Raw genomic sequence first — 19296 nt, forward strand, 5'->3', positions numbered from 1 at the left:
TTGCTTTTTTCTGTATCTATGTTTTACTTTAAAATAAAACTGTTTTTTAAGAAGTCATGTGAATTCACCTATTCCATATTATTTCCAGAATAAGGAAAAACAGCCAGTGCCTGGGTGTTAAAGAGGAATATCTGAGCTCACGTAAGGAGAAGGTATGAGGCCCTCTTTAAAGGACATTTAGGGAGCTATGAAAACAGGAATTTTGTGAATGTTCTGTGGAAGATCTCCTTCATAAGGCTGGATAATGGTTTCTGAGTCTATACCAACTCTAAAATTCTATGGCCTTCTCATTCCCAAAACTATCGCAACCTGATGTCGTCAAGAAAAGCTGACAAGAAAAGCTGGTGAACAAACAGGTTACATACCTGTCCAAGGACTCATTACTTCCAAGTACTAAAGCTGGGATTTGACACTAAGCTCTGAGTCCACATTCTCTGCACTTAAGCATTATGCTCATCTTAGGTGATATTCTTAGGTCACACTCATTAATTAAATTAAATTTCCATTTCCTCGTGAGAAAAATTATATTCCTATATCTTACCACTTGGTAATAACAGCTCCTTCGTCATGATTATAACATTTTCAGGCTCTAACTAAGATGCTTGTAACAATGATATACTGTATGTAATTTCCTTATTTTACTGTAATAGCAGAAAATAAAGTTATTATGCCTTGGCTCCAAACACACTATGAATATAAAAACCTTAATTCTGAAGTTCATGGTCAGAAATTATCTGCAGAAAAATTATAAATGAAAAAAATTAAAAATTAAAAATTAAAATAAATTAGTGGACTGATTCAGACATTAAACATTCCATCTATTTAATGATATAATAAAATATTTAGAGAGTGAAATTTATGTATTCTTTATCCCTTTTCTGTATTCTTTCAGAATTGAAGTGAAATTTTACCTATAGAGTTCTGAAGCGACCAGAGGATCAGCTCATATTATTGGTAAATTCCATGAGGAAAAAGAACTTCTTGATTACTTAATAAACTGCCTTTTGTTCAAGTTATCTATCTTGCCAATTCTGCTGAATGGCCTAGTGTGTAGAAGCTAACATAGGTTGTTGATGTGTGTGTGTAGTAAGCAAATGCTTCTGGAATTCAATTTTTAACTATGCAACAAATCAGTAAGTCTATTTAAGAGGTATAATAGCAGTAATGAAAGATATTCTAAGAAATACAGGGCCACTGTACATGTGAATAATGGTTAAGAAGAAGGAGGATTTTTTGTTTCTTGGCAACAAAAACACATTCACAAAAACAGGACAAAATAGTGAAAAAGTCCAAAATTGATACAGGAACATCAGTGTCTGAAATGTTGAATAGGAGGGAAAACATGAGGAGGAGATTGGTGGTGAGGGTGAAGATAATGCCTGCATGCAGACATATGTAAGTGATTATAGAAAGTGATTCTACTATCAAACAGTGGTGTTTATCCCAACAAAATTGCTCATTTTTTACCTCAAACTCCCCTGTTTTGATAAGGGAAAAAAAATGTCATGATAAACTAACGTTTACATCATAACTTCATGAAGTAACAACTCAAACTATGTTCCACTCTTAAATTATATCATTAAATTTATGGATTTATTGCTTACCCAGAAAACACGGAAACATAAGTGTCATGGCATATTACCCTTTTCAATGATTTGCAATTCAGTGTGATAGGGTTTACATTTTATTTTTTTTTAAATATTTAATTTTTATTTCTGAAGGAGAGAGAGAGAGAGAGCACATGGGTGGCGGGAGAGGCAGAGGGAGACACAATCTGAAGCAGGCTCCAAGCTCTCAGCTGTCAGCATAGAGCCTGATGCAGGGCTTGAAGTCACAAGCTATGAGATCATGACCTGAGCAGAAGTCAGACACTTAGCCAAGTGAGCCACCCAGGTGCTCCTACCATATTATTTTTAGAACCACTCTGGGTATGAATACACACAGAGTCTTTGAACACTGACACAGAGTGTTAAAAGAAGTGTTCTGGGGGCGCCTGGGTGGCGCAGTCGGTTGAGCGTCCGACTTCAGCCAGGTCACGATCTCGCGGTCCGTGAGTTCGAGCCCCGCGTCGGGCTCTGGGTGATGGCTCAGAGCCTGGAGCCTGTTTCAGATTCTGTGCCTCCTTCTCTCTCTGCCCCTCCCCCGTTCATGCTCTGTCTCTCTCTGTCCCAAAAACAAATAAACGTTGAAAAAAAAATTTAAAAAAAAAAAAAAAAAAGAAGTGTTCTGAACGGGAGAGAGCACACAAACAACTGAAATGGGAATACTCATGCAAATTTCAGAGATTTTTATTTCTACCTAAACCTGATGCTATTTTTTTATTGCCATGGTATTATCTCCTAGACCTTCATAAGGAGTCATGAACACAAACAATGGAAGTGCCACAGCAGACTTCATCTTGCTGGGGTTTTCTGATCAGCCCCAGGTAGAACACATCATCTCTGGGGTTGTCTTCATCTTCTATATTGTGACTTTGGTAGGAAACACAGCCATCATCCTTGTATCTAACCTAGACAGCCAGCTCCATACTCCCATGTATTTCTTCCTATCCAATTTGTCTTTTCTGGATCTCTGTTATGCAACTAGCATTATCCCACAGATGCTGGTAAATCTATGGGGTCCAACAAAGTCTATTACCTATGGAGGGTGTGTGTTCCAATTCTTCTTTGCCCTTGACTTTGGAGCCACAGAATGTCTTCTCCTAGCTGTGATGGCCTATGATCGCTATGCTGCTGTCTGTCAACCTCTTTACTACACAATAGTAATGTACCCTCAGCTTTGCCAGAAGATGGTTCTCACTGCCTGGTTAGGTGGTCTTGGAAGTGCCTTAATTCTTTGCTCCTTGACTTTGAAGTTGCCAAGATGTGGGCATCGGGAGGTTGATAATTTTATTTGTGAGATGCCAGCATTGCTCAAGTTGGCTTGTGTCTACTCAAAAGTAATTGAGGTCATCGTCTATGCTCTTGGGGTGATATTTCTTCTAGTACCTCTATCACTAATTCTCATCTCATATGCAATTATCACTCAAGCTGTCATGAGGATCAAGTCAACAGCAAGGTGGCATAAGGTCCTTAATACCTGTGGTTCCCACCTCACAGTAGTAACTCTGTTTTACGGAACAATCATTTATATGTACATGAAGCCACAGAATAGCACATCTGAAGATGAGGGGAAGTTCCTTACACTCTTTTACACAATTGTCACACCCACCCTTAACCCTCTGATCTACACATTAAGAAACAAAGATGTGAAGAATGCAGTAAAGAGAATACTGTATGTGAGAAAATGTTCAGCAAAGTCATGAGTTAGATGGAAGTGAGGTAAGGAAATAACACTGACCTTTACCAACAGAAGATGAATGATTCACTTTCACAAACAGCATTTATTGGATGTTTACCTTGTACCAAGAATTGTGCTATATACTGATTTATGAACAATTAAATAAGTACAGAAATTATAAGGAGATAGAGATGCAGACACATAAGGAAACTTGAATTCATACACTTAAAAGCCTTCAAGACTAATCAGGAACTACAGACATGTAAACCTAGAATTGTGAAAAGTGGTTAAGTACAGAAATATATGTACAAGGTATTAATAAAATACTTCACATGAAAATTTATTTTAATGTAAGGTTACATTGGACATTGATTTTTTTCTTCCAGACTTAACGCTTTTATGTAAAAAATGACACTAACTTTCATCCACCTGTTGTTGTCATTGGGGCTTTTGTGGTGCAGATCAACTGCTCACCGATACCTATCCATCTTCTCCCTCAAGTTTTAACTGGGCCCAGGGCCACCATCCTGCATATCACATTTCCAAGACTGGCTTCCAACAACATAATGCCAGGAAAGCAATGTGTGCAATTCCTGGGTTATCTTCTCAAATATGAAGCCGTTTACCCTCAGCCTTCTCCATCTTGTTCCTGCTGTCTAGGATATGAATGTGGAGAGTTTCTAGCTTTGACAATATCCCTAAGAGTGAATGGAACAATAAGATGGAACCACAACCACCCAGAAGAAGAGCAATACCTCCAGACTCTTACAGCAGAAAAATCTTCATTCTTATTTAATATTAATTAAGCCAATCTATTTTGGGGTCTGTTTTTTAGAGTAGCTTAGCTTTTCCTATCCATGGCCTAATAAGGACTTTGGGCTCTTTCCTGTAAAATCATGCGGTCCTTGGACCAGCACCAAAAGAATTACTTGATAAGTATCAAACTGAACAACACTGGACCCACCTCAGACCTATTCAACCAACAATACAGGATGGACCCAGAAACTGATGTTTTTAGTCAACACTACTGTTGATCAGGCTAAGGTTTGAGAACTACTGTTACAGAGAATAGAGAGACACTGGGTCTCTAAACAGAAAATGTACATGGTTTTATATATTTTAATTAATTTCCTTTCTATAGACATGGGAAAATAGATGGGTAATTGTTTCTCGAGCTTTTAGATAAGAGTAATGAAGGAAATGAGAAGTTTCATGAAATTAAATCAATATCAAAAGTTATTCTTGGGGTACCTGGGTGGCTCAGTCAGTTAAGCTTCCGACTTTGGCTCAGGTCATGCTCTCACAGCTTGTGAGTTCAAGCCCCGCGTCAGACTCTGTGCTGACAGCTCAGAGCCTGGAGCCTGCTTAAATTCTGTGTCTCCCTCTCTGTCTGCCCCTACCCTACTTGTGCTGTCTCTCACAAATGAATAAATGTTAAAAAAAAATTTAAGTTATTCTTTATTTAATATGATATTCTTGCCCTTTGGTTTTATAATTGTTCTCCTTGTATTCAATTATGGTGACAGTTGATGGTAATTTTGGCAAAGGGGTTTGATGCTCTTATTTGACAAAACAAAAATTTAGCAATGTCATGTTTGTTCCCTATTATTTTTTACTTTGTTTTACTGGGAAATGCATTCAAATTCTGAGTATCTCTATTAGGAGAAAAAACACTCCTCTTCTCTACAAGTTGATCATTTCAGAGATTGGAAATGCCCTGCATGTGAGAGTCCTCACATTTATGGGGCTCGTGCTCTGTGATTTCAAGGCTGAATGAGGCACAATCTACCGGAGTATTGGAGTGTGAATATGGAGTTGTAACTGTTAATGGTCTTTTCTCTCCCATATTTAAACCTTCTGGTTTCTAGGTTTCCACAGTAAAAAAAACTGAAGTTTTCATTCTTTTCTGGGTAGCTTTAAACCTGACAGGTGTGTAAGCCTTGATAAAAATAAGAATCTGAAAGAGGATGATGATACCAAAACATAGGAAGGCACAGAGAAAATATAAACTTCAAGGAATTGTAAAGAGTTTGAGAAGACAACATATAAAATGGTGATAGTCTGATTACTGAAAATGGATATTAACTTTTCCTTGTGAGAAAATCTCATCCCAATCTTGATAAACAAGTAATTTATGACTTAAAAATCTCTCAACTTCTACACTCAGTTGATATGTTACTCATGACAAATGTCCTTACAAATCTCATAAATTGTCCTTTGAATTTCCTCCAAAAACTTTCCTATCACTATATTGGGATTATCTCATCATATATATTTATTTGTATAAATGTTTGAGGAAAAGGCATTGGTGAACTTTTCAACAACATAGAACCTCTCATTCATGTGAGATTTTGCTGTGTCTAAACTGACTTCTAACATGAAATACATACTCTGTAAACATCGATAGTACTATTAAGTGAATGAACTATTTTTAATAAATATACATGAAAATGTTACTATTCTACAAAATATGTAAAAGATTCATTGGGTAATAAATACTGGAGCAACATCTTCAGACTTTTAACGTTTAGGACATTTGTAATGTAAGAAAAGGGAAATATAGAATACATTTTTTTCATGTGCATAATATTATGGAATCCTATAAATGTGTATCTGGAAATTTAAAAAAAAAAAAGGATAAAAAATGTTCTCATTGCCTCAACCTTGAAATAGTGATTACTAACCTTGTAACCTATTTCCTTTTAATTTCTTCTCATCCATACTAAAATTTGTCACACTGAGTACCTGATTTCCTTCCCCAGTGTATGCATTCACATCACATATATCACTCCCAAGGGAGAAACCTTGGCTTCTAGGGAAGTGGCAAAACTCCTAGCAAATATATTGATGGGTAGCCCTCCAAAGACCACAGCACATGAATGCACAAAGTGTAACTGTGATGTGAAAACGTCACTGGGAGGGACTTGCTGACAATGGCAAAAAGATTGAAAAACAATGTCTCAGTGTTGTAGCATGTGCTTGTCTTTGTCTGCAAAGATGACTGAGATCTCCCCTGGCCCAAACTGAATGACTAGCCAGCATACCCAGGCTCTAGCACCTTAGTAAGACATGAATGGTCTTCTAGGTTAGTGGCTGACACCTTGGACCCAAGGATGGCTTCAGTTAATCAGATTCAAATGCTGGAAATTCCCTGGAATATTATAGAAAATTTTGACACCAAGTATTACCACAAATTTGGGGAAACAGTCATTTTACTCTTGTATTAGTTAGCTACCGCCTCATAAATATTGTTTTTAGAAACTAACAAGACTGCTAGAAGTGATAGACATAGGTTGAAAATCTCAACCCCACCAGTCTAAATCTAAAAAGGTTGTAAAAGTAACAGTGTTCATAATTCTATTGGCAGCAAACTTGTCCTAATTATATGTGAGGCTACTTCTATTCTTTGCTTTCATTTCTGTTAAACAAAGGTAGATATGTGTCAAAAGAAAACAATTCCTTTATAAGAGAGAATATTATTAGCTACTCGTCATTTTTCAGAAACAGCAGCCACTTCTTTTTTTTTTAATTTTTTTTTCAACGTTTATTTATTTTTGGGACAGAGAGAGACAGCGCATGAACGGGCGAGGGGCAGAGAGAGAGGGAGACACAGAATCAGAAACAGGCTCCAGGCTCTGAGCCATCAGCCCAGAGCCCGACGCGGGGCTCGAACTCACGGACCGTGAGATCATGACCTGGCTGAAGTCGGACGCTTAACCGACTGCGCCACCCAGGCACCCCATCAGCAGCAGCCACTTCTTAAGGAGGACACTCATTACTATCATTGCTTCATAAATCCATACATTTTCTTTGGAGCTGAGGATTCAAGAGAAACTAGACTCTGCTTTAGGTTGCAGTGATAACATGAAAGGAAATACTCCCAGAGAGTAACTTAACTTTCACTTATTTCCTCTATGATGTTAAGTGCACATTTATAGCAGCCATGTGAAAAGTATGGGTCATGTTTTACCCCCTTGTTTGCCAACTAAAATATAAAAAGAAAACTTTCTGTCCTTTGTATCATTGTATCTTACTGGAAGAAATGTTCCATGAACTCTGAGTACAAATATATGGCCTATTGCTTTTCTTCATTATCATTATTTTCCAATGTGTTCATCAGTTGCCAATTGCAGCTTTAGCAGGACGTCCAGTGTTTCCATTTTGGGCTCCCCTTTCCCAGGTATAATCTCAAATTTTCTAATCTTCAGAGTACTTGCCTATCAGTGTGCTTGCCAACCAGTAAATACTTTATATTAACTGTACTACTGCCATTTCTGCTTCAAACCACAGGTCCCATGCTACCTTTTGGAGGATGATGCCACAGGTGCCAAGGCACTACTGGGGGCTGATGGTCCCACAGGCATAAACCCTGACCATCCCTATCATAAGGAGGACCAGTATTCCAGATCTCTGCCCCAGCTTCTCTGGGCCTTCTAAGGAGGCACACTCCCCTTCCCTCTTTTGCATGAGAAATGGGTCCCTGTGAGCCCTGCCTTCAGTCTTTGAATTGGCCTACACCACAAAATGCTCAAGGCCTATGTGACAAGCCCACAGCTAACATCATATTCAATGGTGGATGTCCACCCTCACCACCTCTGTTCAACACAGTATTAGAAGTCCTAGCCATAGACTGGGGGAGGAACCAAGAGGGCAGAACATCATGGAAGTTTTTTGTGTGTCTTGCATCCATGAAATACAGCCAGACCAAAACTAAACCATCCTGCACACCTAGAAAACTGGTCTGAGTATTAACACAACAATCTTCACAAACTGAACCACAGAATTCAGCAGTGTGCGGTGTGGAGAGGTGAACTTGGGGAGAGAGAAGCAGAGGAGAGCAGGGAGGTGCTTTTGTGTGCAGAGAGAGGATGGAGATTGGGGGAGGGTGAATATGGGAAAATCACCCCTCCCCAAAAGTAGCTGGAGAGAAAGTGGAAAATTGGAAACAGCCACAGGGACTTAACTAAAAAGGGAGAAAGGAGAGGGTTTAAATTCCAGTAAGACTGTAAACAAGGGTAGTGCAGAGTCTGCAACTCTGCAACTTGATACCTAGTGGTGCTCTGGTATAAAGGGTGAATCCCCAGGAGCAGAAAGGGGTCTCGGAGGTTCTCAGGCCACATGGGGAGAAACGGCTCCACTGCTGGAAGGATATTTGGTAGAGGCTGTGAGGCCACCCTGGCCCAACAAACCCCAGAGAATGGCCACATTCGTTGGTGCTGGAACAATGTTGTTGGCTGTGAAGCCTGGTGCCAGATGTGTGTTGTGATTTTCCATAATCCCCAAGGCACTGCTGCTACACTGTCTCGTGAACTATTTCTGGGGTGGGCAGGCATCTGTCCACAGTCTCTGGGCATTGGCAGCAGCATGGTCCTGTGAACATTCCTGGGTGTGGCCAGCGACCAGCTACTGCTTGGTGAGACCCTTCTGCAGAGGGGCAGAGCAGGTCAAAGCTACAGTCCCTCAGAAGTGGGGGGCTGTGGAAGGGAGCCACATCTGAGACAAAACTTGGGAGGGAGGTGTTGCCTAGGGCTTGGTCATGGACACTGTGGAAACGGGGAGTGAATGGAAACAAAAGACGAAGTATGGGTGCACAATTGCTGATTGGGGAGAACAGAGTTCAGATACTAGAGACTGGGTAGCTGGGTGAGCCATTGTCAGCCCTCCCACACATGCGCATATGCACCTACAAGAGCCACAGCAATCCACCCCAGTAGACTAGCAGTGCCATCTAGTGGAGAACAGAACTGTTACACCAAGTCCCTCCCAACAGGGCCAACCTCCCTCTTCAAGAATACAATCTCACTGCCAGCTTAGTTTATGGACTACACAGCCTTCCATACGTTGACTTCTAGGAGAAAATGAAGCAATTTCAGTCATATTTCAGTCCGTTAGCTGGTCCAACTATTCAATTTTCTTTCTTTTTTTTCTCTTTTTCTTTTTCTTGAATATAAAAAAAGAAAGATTCATTTTTACTTTCAATTTTTATTAAAAGATATATTTTTTTATTTTTTTCTACTATATTTTTTGCTTTTGCATATTTTTTTCAAATCCCATTTTACTTCCATCATTTCATTTTAGTCTATTCAGTATATTAATTTTCTCAAATTTTCAAATGACTTACTTTTTTTTTTCTTTTTTTCACCTTTTTCTCTAATCTATCAAGCCCCTTTCAACACCCAAACCAAACCACACCTAGAATCTAGGATCATTTATTCAAATTTGTGTATTTGTTTTTAATTTTTTAATTTTAATTTATTTTTTAAATTTTTTAATGTTTTACTTATTTTTGAGAGAGAGAGAGAGTGTGTGTGAGTGGGGGAGGAGCAGAGAGAGAGGGAAACACAGAATCTGAAGCAGGGTCCAGGCTCTGAGCTGTCAGCACAGAGCCTGATGTGGGCCTCAAACTCACGAACAATGAGATCATGACCTGAGCCAAAGTCGGATGCTCAACTGACTGAGGCACCCAGGGTTCGCTAATTTTAATTTTTTTATTTTAATTTTTTGTAATTTTAATTTTTTCTACCTCATTAATTCCTTTTCACCCTGCAAAATTATGAAATGAAGGAATTCACTGAAATTAAACAACAGGAAGAAAAGACAGCCAGGGACTTGACCAACACAAATACAAGCAAGATGTCTAAACCAGAATTTAGAATCACGATAAGAATACTAGCTGGAGTCAAAAATAAATGAGAATCCCCTTCTGCAGAGACAAAAGAAGTAAAAGCTAGTCAGGATGAAATATAAAATGCTATAACTGAGCTACAATCTCAAATGGATGCCATGGTGGCAAGGATGGATGAGGCAGAACAGAGAATCAGCAATATAGAGGATGAACTTATGGAGAATAATAAAGCAGAAAAAGAGGGAGATTAAGGCAAAAGAGCACGATTTAAGGATTAGAGAAATCAGTGACTCATTAAGAAGGAACAACATCAGAATCATAGGGGTCCCAGAAGAGGAAGAGAGAGAAAAAGGGGTAGAAGGGTTATGTGAGCAAATCATAGAAACTTTCCTAACCTGGGGAAAGACACAGACATCAAAATCAAGGAAGCACAGAGAACCCCAATTATATTTAACAAAAACTGACGTAAACAAGACATGTCATAGTCAAATTCACAAAAATTCAGTCAAGGAGAGAATCATGAAAGCAGCAAGAGAAAAAAGTCCTTAATGTACAAGGGAAGACAGATCAGGTTTGCAGTAGACCTATCCATAGATACTTGGCAGGCCAGAAAGGACTGGCAGGGTATATTCAATGTGCTGAATCAGAAAAATATGCAGCCAAGAATTCTTTATCCAGCAAGGCTATCATTCAGAATAGAAGGAAAGATAAAAGTTTCCCTGACAAACAAAAATTAAAGGAGTTTGTGACCACCAAACCAGCCATGGAAGAATTTTTAAGGGGGACTCTCTGAGTGGAGAAAGGATGAATAAATAAATAAATAAATAAATAAATAAATAAATAAATAAATAAATAAATAAACCAAAACCAACAAAGATTAGAAAGGACGAGAGAACACCACCAGAAACTCCAACTCTACAAGCATCATAATGGCAATAAATTCATATCTTTCAGTACTCACTCTAAATGTCAAAGGACTAAATACTCCAATCAAAAGACATAGGGTAACAGAATGGATAAGAAAACAAATCCATCTGTATGCTGTTTACAAAGGACCCACTTTAGACCTACAGACGCCTTCAAATTGAAAGTAAGGGGATGGAAACCATCTATCATGCTAATGGTCAACAAAACAAAGCAGGAGTAGCCATACTTATATCAGAAAATCTAGACTTTAAAATAAAGACTGTATCAAGAGATGCAGAAGGGCATTATATCATAATCAAGGGGTTTAGCCACCAAGAAGACCTAACAACTGTAAACATTTAGGCAACCAACACAACAACACAACAGAAATAAAAACAATAATAAGAGAATATTATGAGCAATTATATGCCAATAAAATGGACAATCTGGAAGAAATGGACAAATGTCTAGAAACATATACACTACCAAAACTGAAACAGGAAGAAATAGAAAATTGGAACAGACCCATAACCAGTAAAGATATCGAATTAGTAATAAAAAAAAATCTACCAAAAAACGAGAGTCCAGGGCCAGATGGCTTTCCACGGGAATTCTACCAAAGATGTAAGGAAGAGTTAACACCTATTCTCTTGAAGTTGTTCCAAAAAATAGAAATGGAAGGAAAACTTCCAAACTCATTCTATGAAGCCATTACCTTGATTCCAAAACCAGACAGAAACCCCACTAAAAAGGAGAACTACAGACCAATATCCCTGATGAACATGGACGCAAAAATCCTCATCAATATATTAGCCAATTGGCTCCAAAAATATATTAAAAAATTATTCACCCCAACGAAGTGGAATTTGTACCTGGGATACAGGGCTGGTTCAATATCAGCAAAACAACGTGATTCATCACATCAACAAAAGAAAGGACAAGAAATATGATTCTCTCAATAGATGCAGAGGAAGCATTTGACAAAATATACCATCCTTCCTTGATAAAAACCTTCAAGAAAGTAGGGATAGAAGGATCATACCTTGAGATCATAAAAGCCATATATGAACGACCCAATGCTAATATCATCCTCAATGGGGAAAAACTGAGAGCTTTCCCCCTAAGGTCAGGAATAAGACAGGGATGTCCACTCTCGCCACTCTTATTCAACATAGTATCGGAAGTCTTAGTCTCTGCAATCAGACAACACTAAGAAACAAAAGGCATCCAAATCAGCCAGGAGGAGGTCAAACTTGCACTCTTTGCAGATGACATGATACTCTGTATGGAAAACCCTAAAGATTCCACCAAAAAACTGAACTGATTCACGAATTCAACAAAGTTGCAGGATATAAAATCAATGCACGGAAATCGGTTGCATTCCTATACACCAACAATGAAGCAACAGAAAGAGAAATCAAGGAATCGATCCCATTTACAGTTACACCAGAAACCATAAAATACCTAGGAATAAATCTAACCAAAGAGATGAAAAATCTATACACTGAAAACTATAGAAAGCTGATGAAAGAAATTGAAGAAGACACAAAGAAATGGAAAAAGATTCCATGCTCCTGAATAGGAAGAACAAATATTGTTAACATGTCAATACTACCCAAAGCAATCTACCTATTCAAAGGGATCCCTATCAAAATAACACCAGCATTCTTCACAGAGCTAGAACAAATAATCTTAAAATTTTTATGGAATGAGAAAAGACCCCAAATAGCCAAAGCAATCTTGAAAAAGAAAACCAAAGCAGGAGGCATCACAACCCCAGACTTCAAGCTATATTACAAAGCTGTAACAATCACGACAGTATGGTACTGGCACAAGAACAGACACTTAGATCAACGTAATAGAATAGAGAACCTAGAAATGGACCCACAAACGTATGGCTAATCTTTGACAAAGCAGGAAAGAATATCCAATGGAATAAAGAGAGTCTCTTCAGCAAGTGGTGCTGGGAAAACTGGACAGCGACATGCAGAAGAATGAACCTGGACCACTTTCTTACACCATACACAAAAATAAATCCAAAGTGGATGAAATACCTCAATGTAAGACAGGAAGCCATCAAAATCCTTGAGGAGAAAGCAGGCAAAAACCTATTGGATCTTGCCCGCAGTACTTTCTTACTCAACATGCGTCCGCAGGCAAGGGAAACCAAAGCAAAAATGAACTACTGGGACCTCATCAAAATAAAAAGCTTCTGCACAGCGAAGGAAAAAATCAGCAAAACTAAAGGTAACTGACAGAATGGGAGAAGATATTTGCAAATGACATATCAGATAAAGGGTTAGTATCCAAAATCTACAAAGAACTTATCAAACTCAACACCCAAAAAACAAATAATGGGCAAAAGACATGAATAGACACTTCTCCAAGGAAGACATCCAGATGGCCAACTGACACATGAAAAAAATGCTCAACTTCACTCATCATCAGGGAAATACAAATCAAAACCACAAGGAGATACCACCTTACACCTGTCAGAAGGGCTAACGTTAACAACTCAGGCAACAACATATGTTGGCGAGGATGCGGAGAAAGAGGATCTCTTTTGCATTGTTGGTGGGAATGCAAGCTGGTGCAGCCACTCTAGAAAAAAGTATGGAGGTTCCTCAAAAAACTATAAATGGAACTACCCTACGACCCAGCAATTGCACTACTAGGCATTTATCCACGGGATAGAGGTGTGCTGTTTCTAAGGGACACATGCACCCCCATGTTTATAGCAGCACTATGAACAATAGTCAAAGTATGGAAAGAGCCCAAATGTCCATCAATGGATGAATGGACAAAGAAAATGCGGTGTATATATACAATGGAGTATTACTCGGCAATCAAAAAGAATGAAATCTTGCCATTTGCAACTATGTGGATGGAACTGGTGGGTATTATGCTAAATGAAATTAGTCAGCCAGAGAAAGAAAAATATCATATGACTTCACTGATATGAGGAATTTAAAAGACAAAACAGATGAACATAAGGGAAGGGAAGCAAAAATATTAGAAAAACAGGGAAGGGGACAAAACATAAGAGACTCATAAATATGGAGGACACACTGAAGGTTACCGGAGGGATTGTGGGACGGGGTATTGGATAAATGGGTCAGGAGCATTAAGGAATCTACTCCTGAAATTATTGTTGCACTATATGCTAACTAATTTGGATGCAAATAAAAAATAAAACTAAAAAGAAATAAAATAAACAAAAAAGAAATCCTAGCCAGAGCACCTAGGCAAGAAAAAGAAATAAAGGCAACGAAATAAAGAAGGAAGAAATAAAACTGTCTGTACATGCTGATGACATGAGGTCGTATAAGAAAATCCTAAGATTCCACCATAAAAGTGAACTATTGAACAATTCTGTAAAGTTGCAGGATACAAATTCAATATACAAAAATACATCATTTTTATAGAATAATTGCCAACTAGTAGAAGGGAAATGAAGAAACTAATCTCATTTACAATCACGTCAAAAAGAATTAATTTCACCAAGTATATGAAAAACCTGTACACCAAAAAGTATAAGGTTGATGCAAAAAACTGAAGACACACAAATAAATGGAAAGACAGTCCATGTTTATGGATTGGAAAAATATTTTTAAATGTATATACCACCTAAATCCAGCTACAGATTCAATACAATCCCTATCAAAATCCCAGTGGCATTTCTCCTAGAGATACAACCAAAAACCTTAACATTTATATGGAACCACAAAAAGCCTTGAAATTCTAAAGCAATCTTGAAAGAACAACAATGTTGAAGGTATTACACATCCTAATTTCAAACTATATTAAAATCCATAGTAATCAAAGCCATGTGTTGTTAACATGAGAACAGACACATGTATCAATGGAATAAGGGGGCATATCAGAAATAAATTCATATTAATAGGAAACCTATGATTTATGAGTATATATATATATATATATTTGAATATTACTCATCCACAAGAATGGACACCCTGCCATAGTGACAATATGGATGAACTTTGAAGGCATTATGCTAAGTTAGTTAAGTCACAGAAAGACCCATACTGCATGATGTTTCTTATATGTGGAATCCTAAAAAAAGAGTCAAACTCATTGAAACACAGAGAGAAAAAATGGTTAATAGGGGTTGAGGGTGAGGGAAATAGGGAGAGGTTGATAAAAAGGTACAAACTTCAGCTGTTAGATGAATAAAGCATGAGAATCTCATGCAAAACATGGTGTCTACAGATAATAACAATGTATTTCATAATTGAAATCTGCTGAGAGAGTAGAACTGAAATGTTCATACCAAACCAAAAAACTAAATACATAAGGCAATGAGGCACCTGATGGTGCCATTAGTTGAGTGTCCAACATCGTCTCAGCCATGATCTTGCACTTCATGAGTTCAAGCCCAACATCAGCCTCACTGCTGTCAGCACAGAGCCTGCTTTGGATCCTCTGCCCCCCCCCTATTTTCTGCCCCTCCCCCGCTTGCACTCTCTTAAAATTAAGTAAACATTTAAAAAATACATGAGCCTATGGATATGTTAACTATATGGGGGAGGGTATCTTTTCAAAGTGTATACGTATATCAAATCTCCATGATGTACACATGAAATATCCTACAATTTTATGTCTGAATTTTATTTCAATAAAGCGGAATCTTGAAAGAAAGAAAAAAGGAAAGAAAAAGAAAGAAAGAAAGAAAGAAAGAAAGAAAGAAAGAAAGAAAGAAAGAAAGAAAGAAAGAAAGAAAGAAAGGACAGCTTTAGGGGAGAGAGGTGAAAAGTGCTATTTTAGAAAAGGTGGTCCAGGAGGGTTCTCTGAGCAGAGACCTGAATAAAGCAAGAGGGTCAGTCTCGAGACGCTTATGAGGAAGAGTATTCCCAGGAAGTTGCAAGGGATACATTTGATGTGTTTGTTAAACAGCACGAAAGGCCTTGCAGCTGAGTCCTAAGTGGCCCTCCAGCAGCAGCAACAGCAGCAGCAGCAGCAGCAGCAGCAGCAGCAGCAGCAGCAGCAGCAGCAGGAAAAGCACTAACCATGAGAAGGCTTGTATTTCATAACATTTTTAGTTTAAAAGGAATTATTTAGAATTAGGAGATTCTATAAGACAACTTGCCTGGCCTATTTTTTTTTTAATTTTAGTCAACATACAGTTCAATATTAGCTTCAGAAGTAGAATTCAGTGATTCATCACTTACATACAATATCCAGTGTTCATGCCAAGTGTCCTCCTTAATGCCCAACACCCATCTAGCCCATTTCCCACCCACATCCCTCCATCAACCTTCAGTTTGTTCTCTATCATTAAGAGTCTTCTGTGGTTTGTTTTCCTCACTCCTGTTCCCCCCGCCATTCCCATATGTTCACCAGTTTTGTTTCTTAAATACCACATATAAACAAAAATCATACGGTATTTGTCTTTCTCTGACTTATTTCACCTAGCATAATACATCCTAGCTCCATCCACATTGTTGCAAATGGAAACTATTTCATTCTGTTTGAACGTTGAGTAATATTCCATGATATATATCTATATTGTCGTATTTTCTTTATTCATCAGTCAATAGACATTTGGGCTGTTTCCATAATTTGGCTATTTCAGATAATGCTGCTATAAATATCGGGATGCAATTCAAATCAGCATTTTCATAAACTTTGGGAAGTACCTAACAGTGCAATTACTGAGTGGTAGGGTTTTTCTATTTTTCGTTTTCTGACAAACCTCCATACAGTTTTCTAGAGTCACTGCACCACTTTTCCTTTCCACCAACAGTTTAAGACGGTTCCCATTTCTCTGCATCCTTGCCAACATCTGTTGCTTTCTGAGTTGTTAATTTTAGTCATTCTGATTGGTGTCTGACAAGTGATGAGGTACTACTATGGTTTTGATTTGCATTTTCCTAATGATGAGTGATGTTAAGATCCTTTCATGTGTCTCTTGGCTATCTGGATGTCTTCCTTGGAAAAAAAAGCCTATTCTTGTCTTCTGCCCATTTTTAACTGGATTTTTTGTTTTATTAGTGTTGAGTGTTATATGTTGTTTATATTTTTGGATACTATCCCTTTATCAGATATGTCATTTGCAAATATCTTCTCCTATTCTATAGGCTGCCTTTTAGTTTTGTTGGTTGTTTCCTTTTCTGTGTGGAAGTTATTTATCTTGGTGAAGTCCCAACAGTTTATGTTTCCTTTTGTTTCCCATGCCTCACAAGAATTTTCTAGTAAGACCTTGCTATGGCCAATGTCAAAGAGGTTACTGTCTTAGTTGTCCTCTAGGATTTTGATGGTTTCCTTTCTCACATTTAGGTTTTTCATCCATTTTGAATTCACTTTTGTGTATGGTGTAAGAAAGTGGTCCAGGTTCATTTTTTTGCATGTCGGTCTCCAGTTTTCACAACACCATTTGTTGAAGAGACTCTTTTTTCCACTGGATATTCTTTCCTGCTTTGTTGAAGATTAGTTGACCATATGGTTATGGGTCCATTTTTGGTTCTCTATTCTGTTCCATTGATCTAAGTGTCTGTTTTTGTGCCACTACCATACTATCCTAACGATTACAGTTTTGTAACACAACCGAAACTCTAGAATTGTAATGCCTCCAGCTTTGCTTTGCTTCTCTAGATTGCTTTGGCTATTTGGGGTCTTTTGTGGTTCCATACAAATTTTAGGATTGTTGCTACTAGCTCTGCAAAAAATGTCCGTTGTATTTTGATACAGTTTAGTTGCCTTAGTATGGACATTTTAGCAATATTTTCCTTTCCAATCCATGAGCATGGAATGTTTTTCCATTTCTCCACGTCATCTTCCATTTCTCTCATGAGTATTCTATAGTTTTCAGAGTACACACATTTTCCCTCTTTGGTTAAGTTTATTTCTAGGTTTCTTATGGTGTTTGGTGCAATGGTAAATGGACTGGATTCCTTGATTTCTTTTCTGCAGCTTCATTATCGCGTATAGAGATGCAGAGTTTTTCTGCTCACCGATTTTGTATCTTGTGACTTCACTGAATTTGTTTATCAGTCTAGTAACTTTTTGGTGGAGCCTTTCAGGTTCCCTACATGGAGAACCATGTCATCCTAGAATAATGAAAGCTCGACTTCTTCCTTGCTGAATTGGATGCGCTTTTTGTTTTTTTTTTTGTGTGTTGTCTGATTGCAGAGGTTAGGATTTCTAGTACTGTGTTAAATAACACTGGTGAGAGTGGACATCCCTTCTTGTTCCTGAATGTAGAGGTACAGCTCTCAATTTTTCTCCCTTAAGGATTACCTTATCTTTGAGTATTTTGTATATGGCTTTTATGATTTGGAGGTATGTTCTTTCTATCCCTACTTTATTGAGTGTTTTTATGATGAATGGATGTTGTACTTTGTCATTTTTTTCTGCATCTATTGACAGAATCCTATGGCTCTTATCCTTTCTTTTACTGATATGGTGTATCACATTGATTGATTTGCCAATATTGAACAACTTTGCAGCAGGGGAATAACTCCCACTTGATCATGGTGAATAGTTCTTTTAGTGTACTGTTGGATTCAATTTGCTAGTATTTTCTTGATAATTTTTGCATTCATGTTTATGCAGGATACTGGCCTGTTCTTTCCTTTTAGTGGGGTCTTTGCCTGGTTTAGGAATCAGGGTAATGCTTACCTAATAGATGCATTTGGAAGTTTTCCTTCCATTTCTATTTTTTTGGAATAGCTTCAGAAGAATGGCTATTAACACCTCTTTAAATATTTGCTGAACTCTCCAATGAAGCCCTCTGGCCTTAGACTTTTTTTTTTTCCCCCTGGGAGCTTTCGTATTCCTCGTTCACTTTCCTTGCTGGTTGTCAGTCTTTTCAGCCTTTCTATTTCTTTCTTTTCAGCTCTGGTAATTTATATGTTTCTAGAATTTTATTCACTTCTCCCAGATTTCCCAGTTTGTTGACATATAAATTTTCATAACATTATCTTATATTGTTTGTATTTCTGTGGCGTTGGTTGTTATTTCTCCTCCCTCATATGTGATTTTATTTATGTGGGCCCTTTCTCTTTTCTTCTTGATACATCTGGTGAGGAGTTTCTCAATTTTATTAATTTTTTCAAAGCGCCAGCTCCTGGTTGCATTTACCTGCACTACTGTTTCTTTGGCTTCCATATCATTTATTTCCACTCTAAATTTTATTTCCTTCCTTTGGCTGGCTTTGGGCTTCATTTGTTGTCTTTATCTATTTCCTTTTGTTGTAAGGCTAGGCTGTTTATTTGAGGTTGCTGATCAATATTGAGGTATTGTTGTAGAAAAAGACTCACTGAGCACTACAGGAGAATTCTAGGCCCAGAAACATACTAGCTCCCTCACATGCACACACACATATGAAGGATTTTAATAATAAAGAGATATGATGGCATCACTGGGAAAAGAAAAATATTTAATAAATTAAACTGGAATTTGATTCTTCATATGGAAAACCAAATTTGGCCCCCTATGCTCTGCTATACACATATATTAATTCCACG

At 37.9% G+C, this 19296-nt stretch overlaps 1 protein-coding gene across 1 annotated transcript; it reads left to right on the forward strand.

The window, feature by feature from the left end:
* Positions 1 to 2359: 2359 nt before the first annotated feature.
* Positions 2360 to 3304, forward strand: LOC101085545 (olfactory receptor 2W1-like). The gene has a single exon (XM_045057031.1). It carries the CDS (start codon positions 2360 to 2362, stop codon positions 3302 to 3304), a length of 945 nt encoding a protein of 314 aa, XP_044912966.1.
* The last annotated feature ends 15992 nt before the right edge of the window (positions 3305 to 19296 follow it).

Source organism: Felis catus, chromosome B2 (genome assembly GCF_018350175.1).
Source record: "Felis catus isolate Fca126 chromosome B2, F.catus_Fca126_mat1.0, whole genome shotgun sequence".
In the NCBI taxonomy this organism is placed as follows: Eukaryota; Metazoa; Chordata; class Mammalia; order Carnivora; family Felidae; genus Felis; species Felis catus.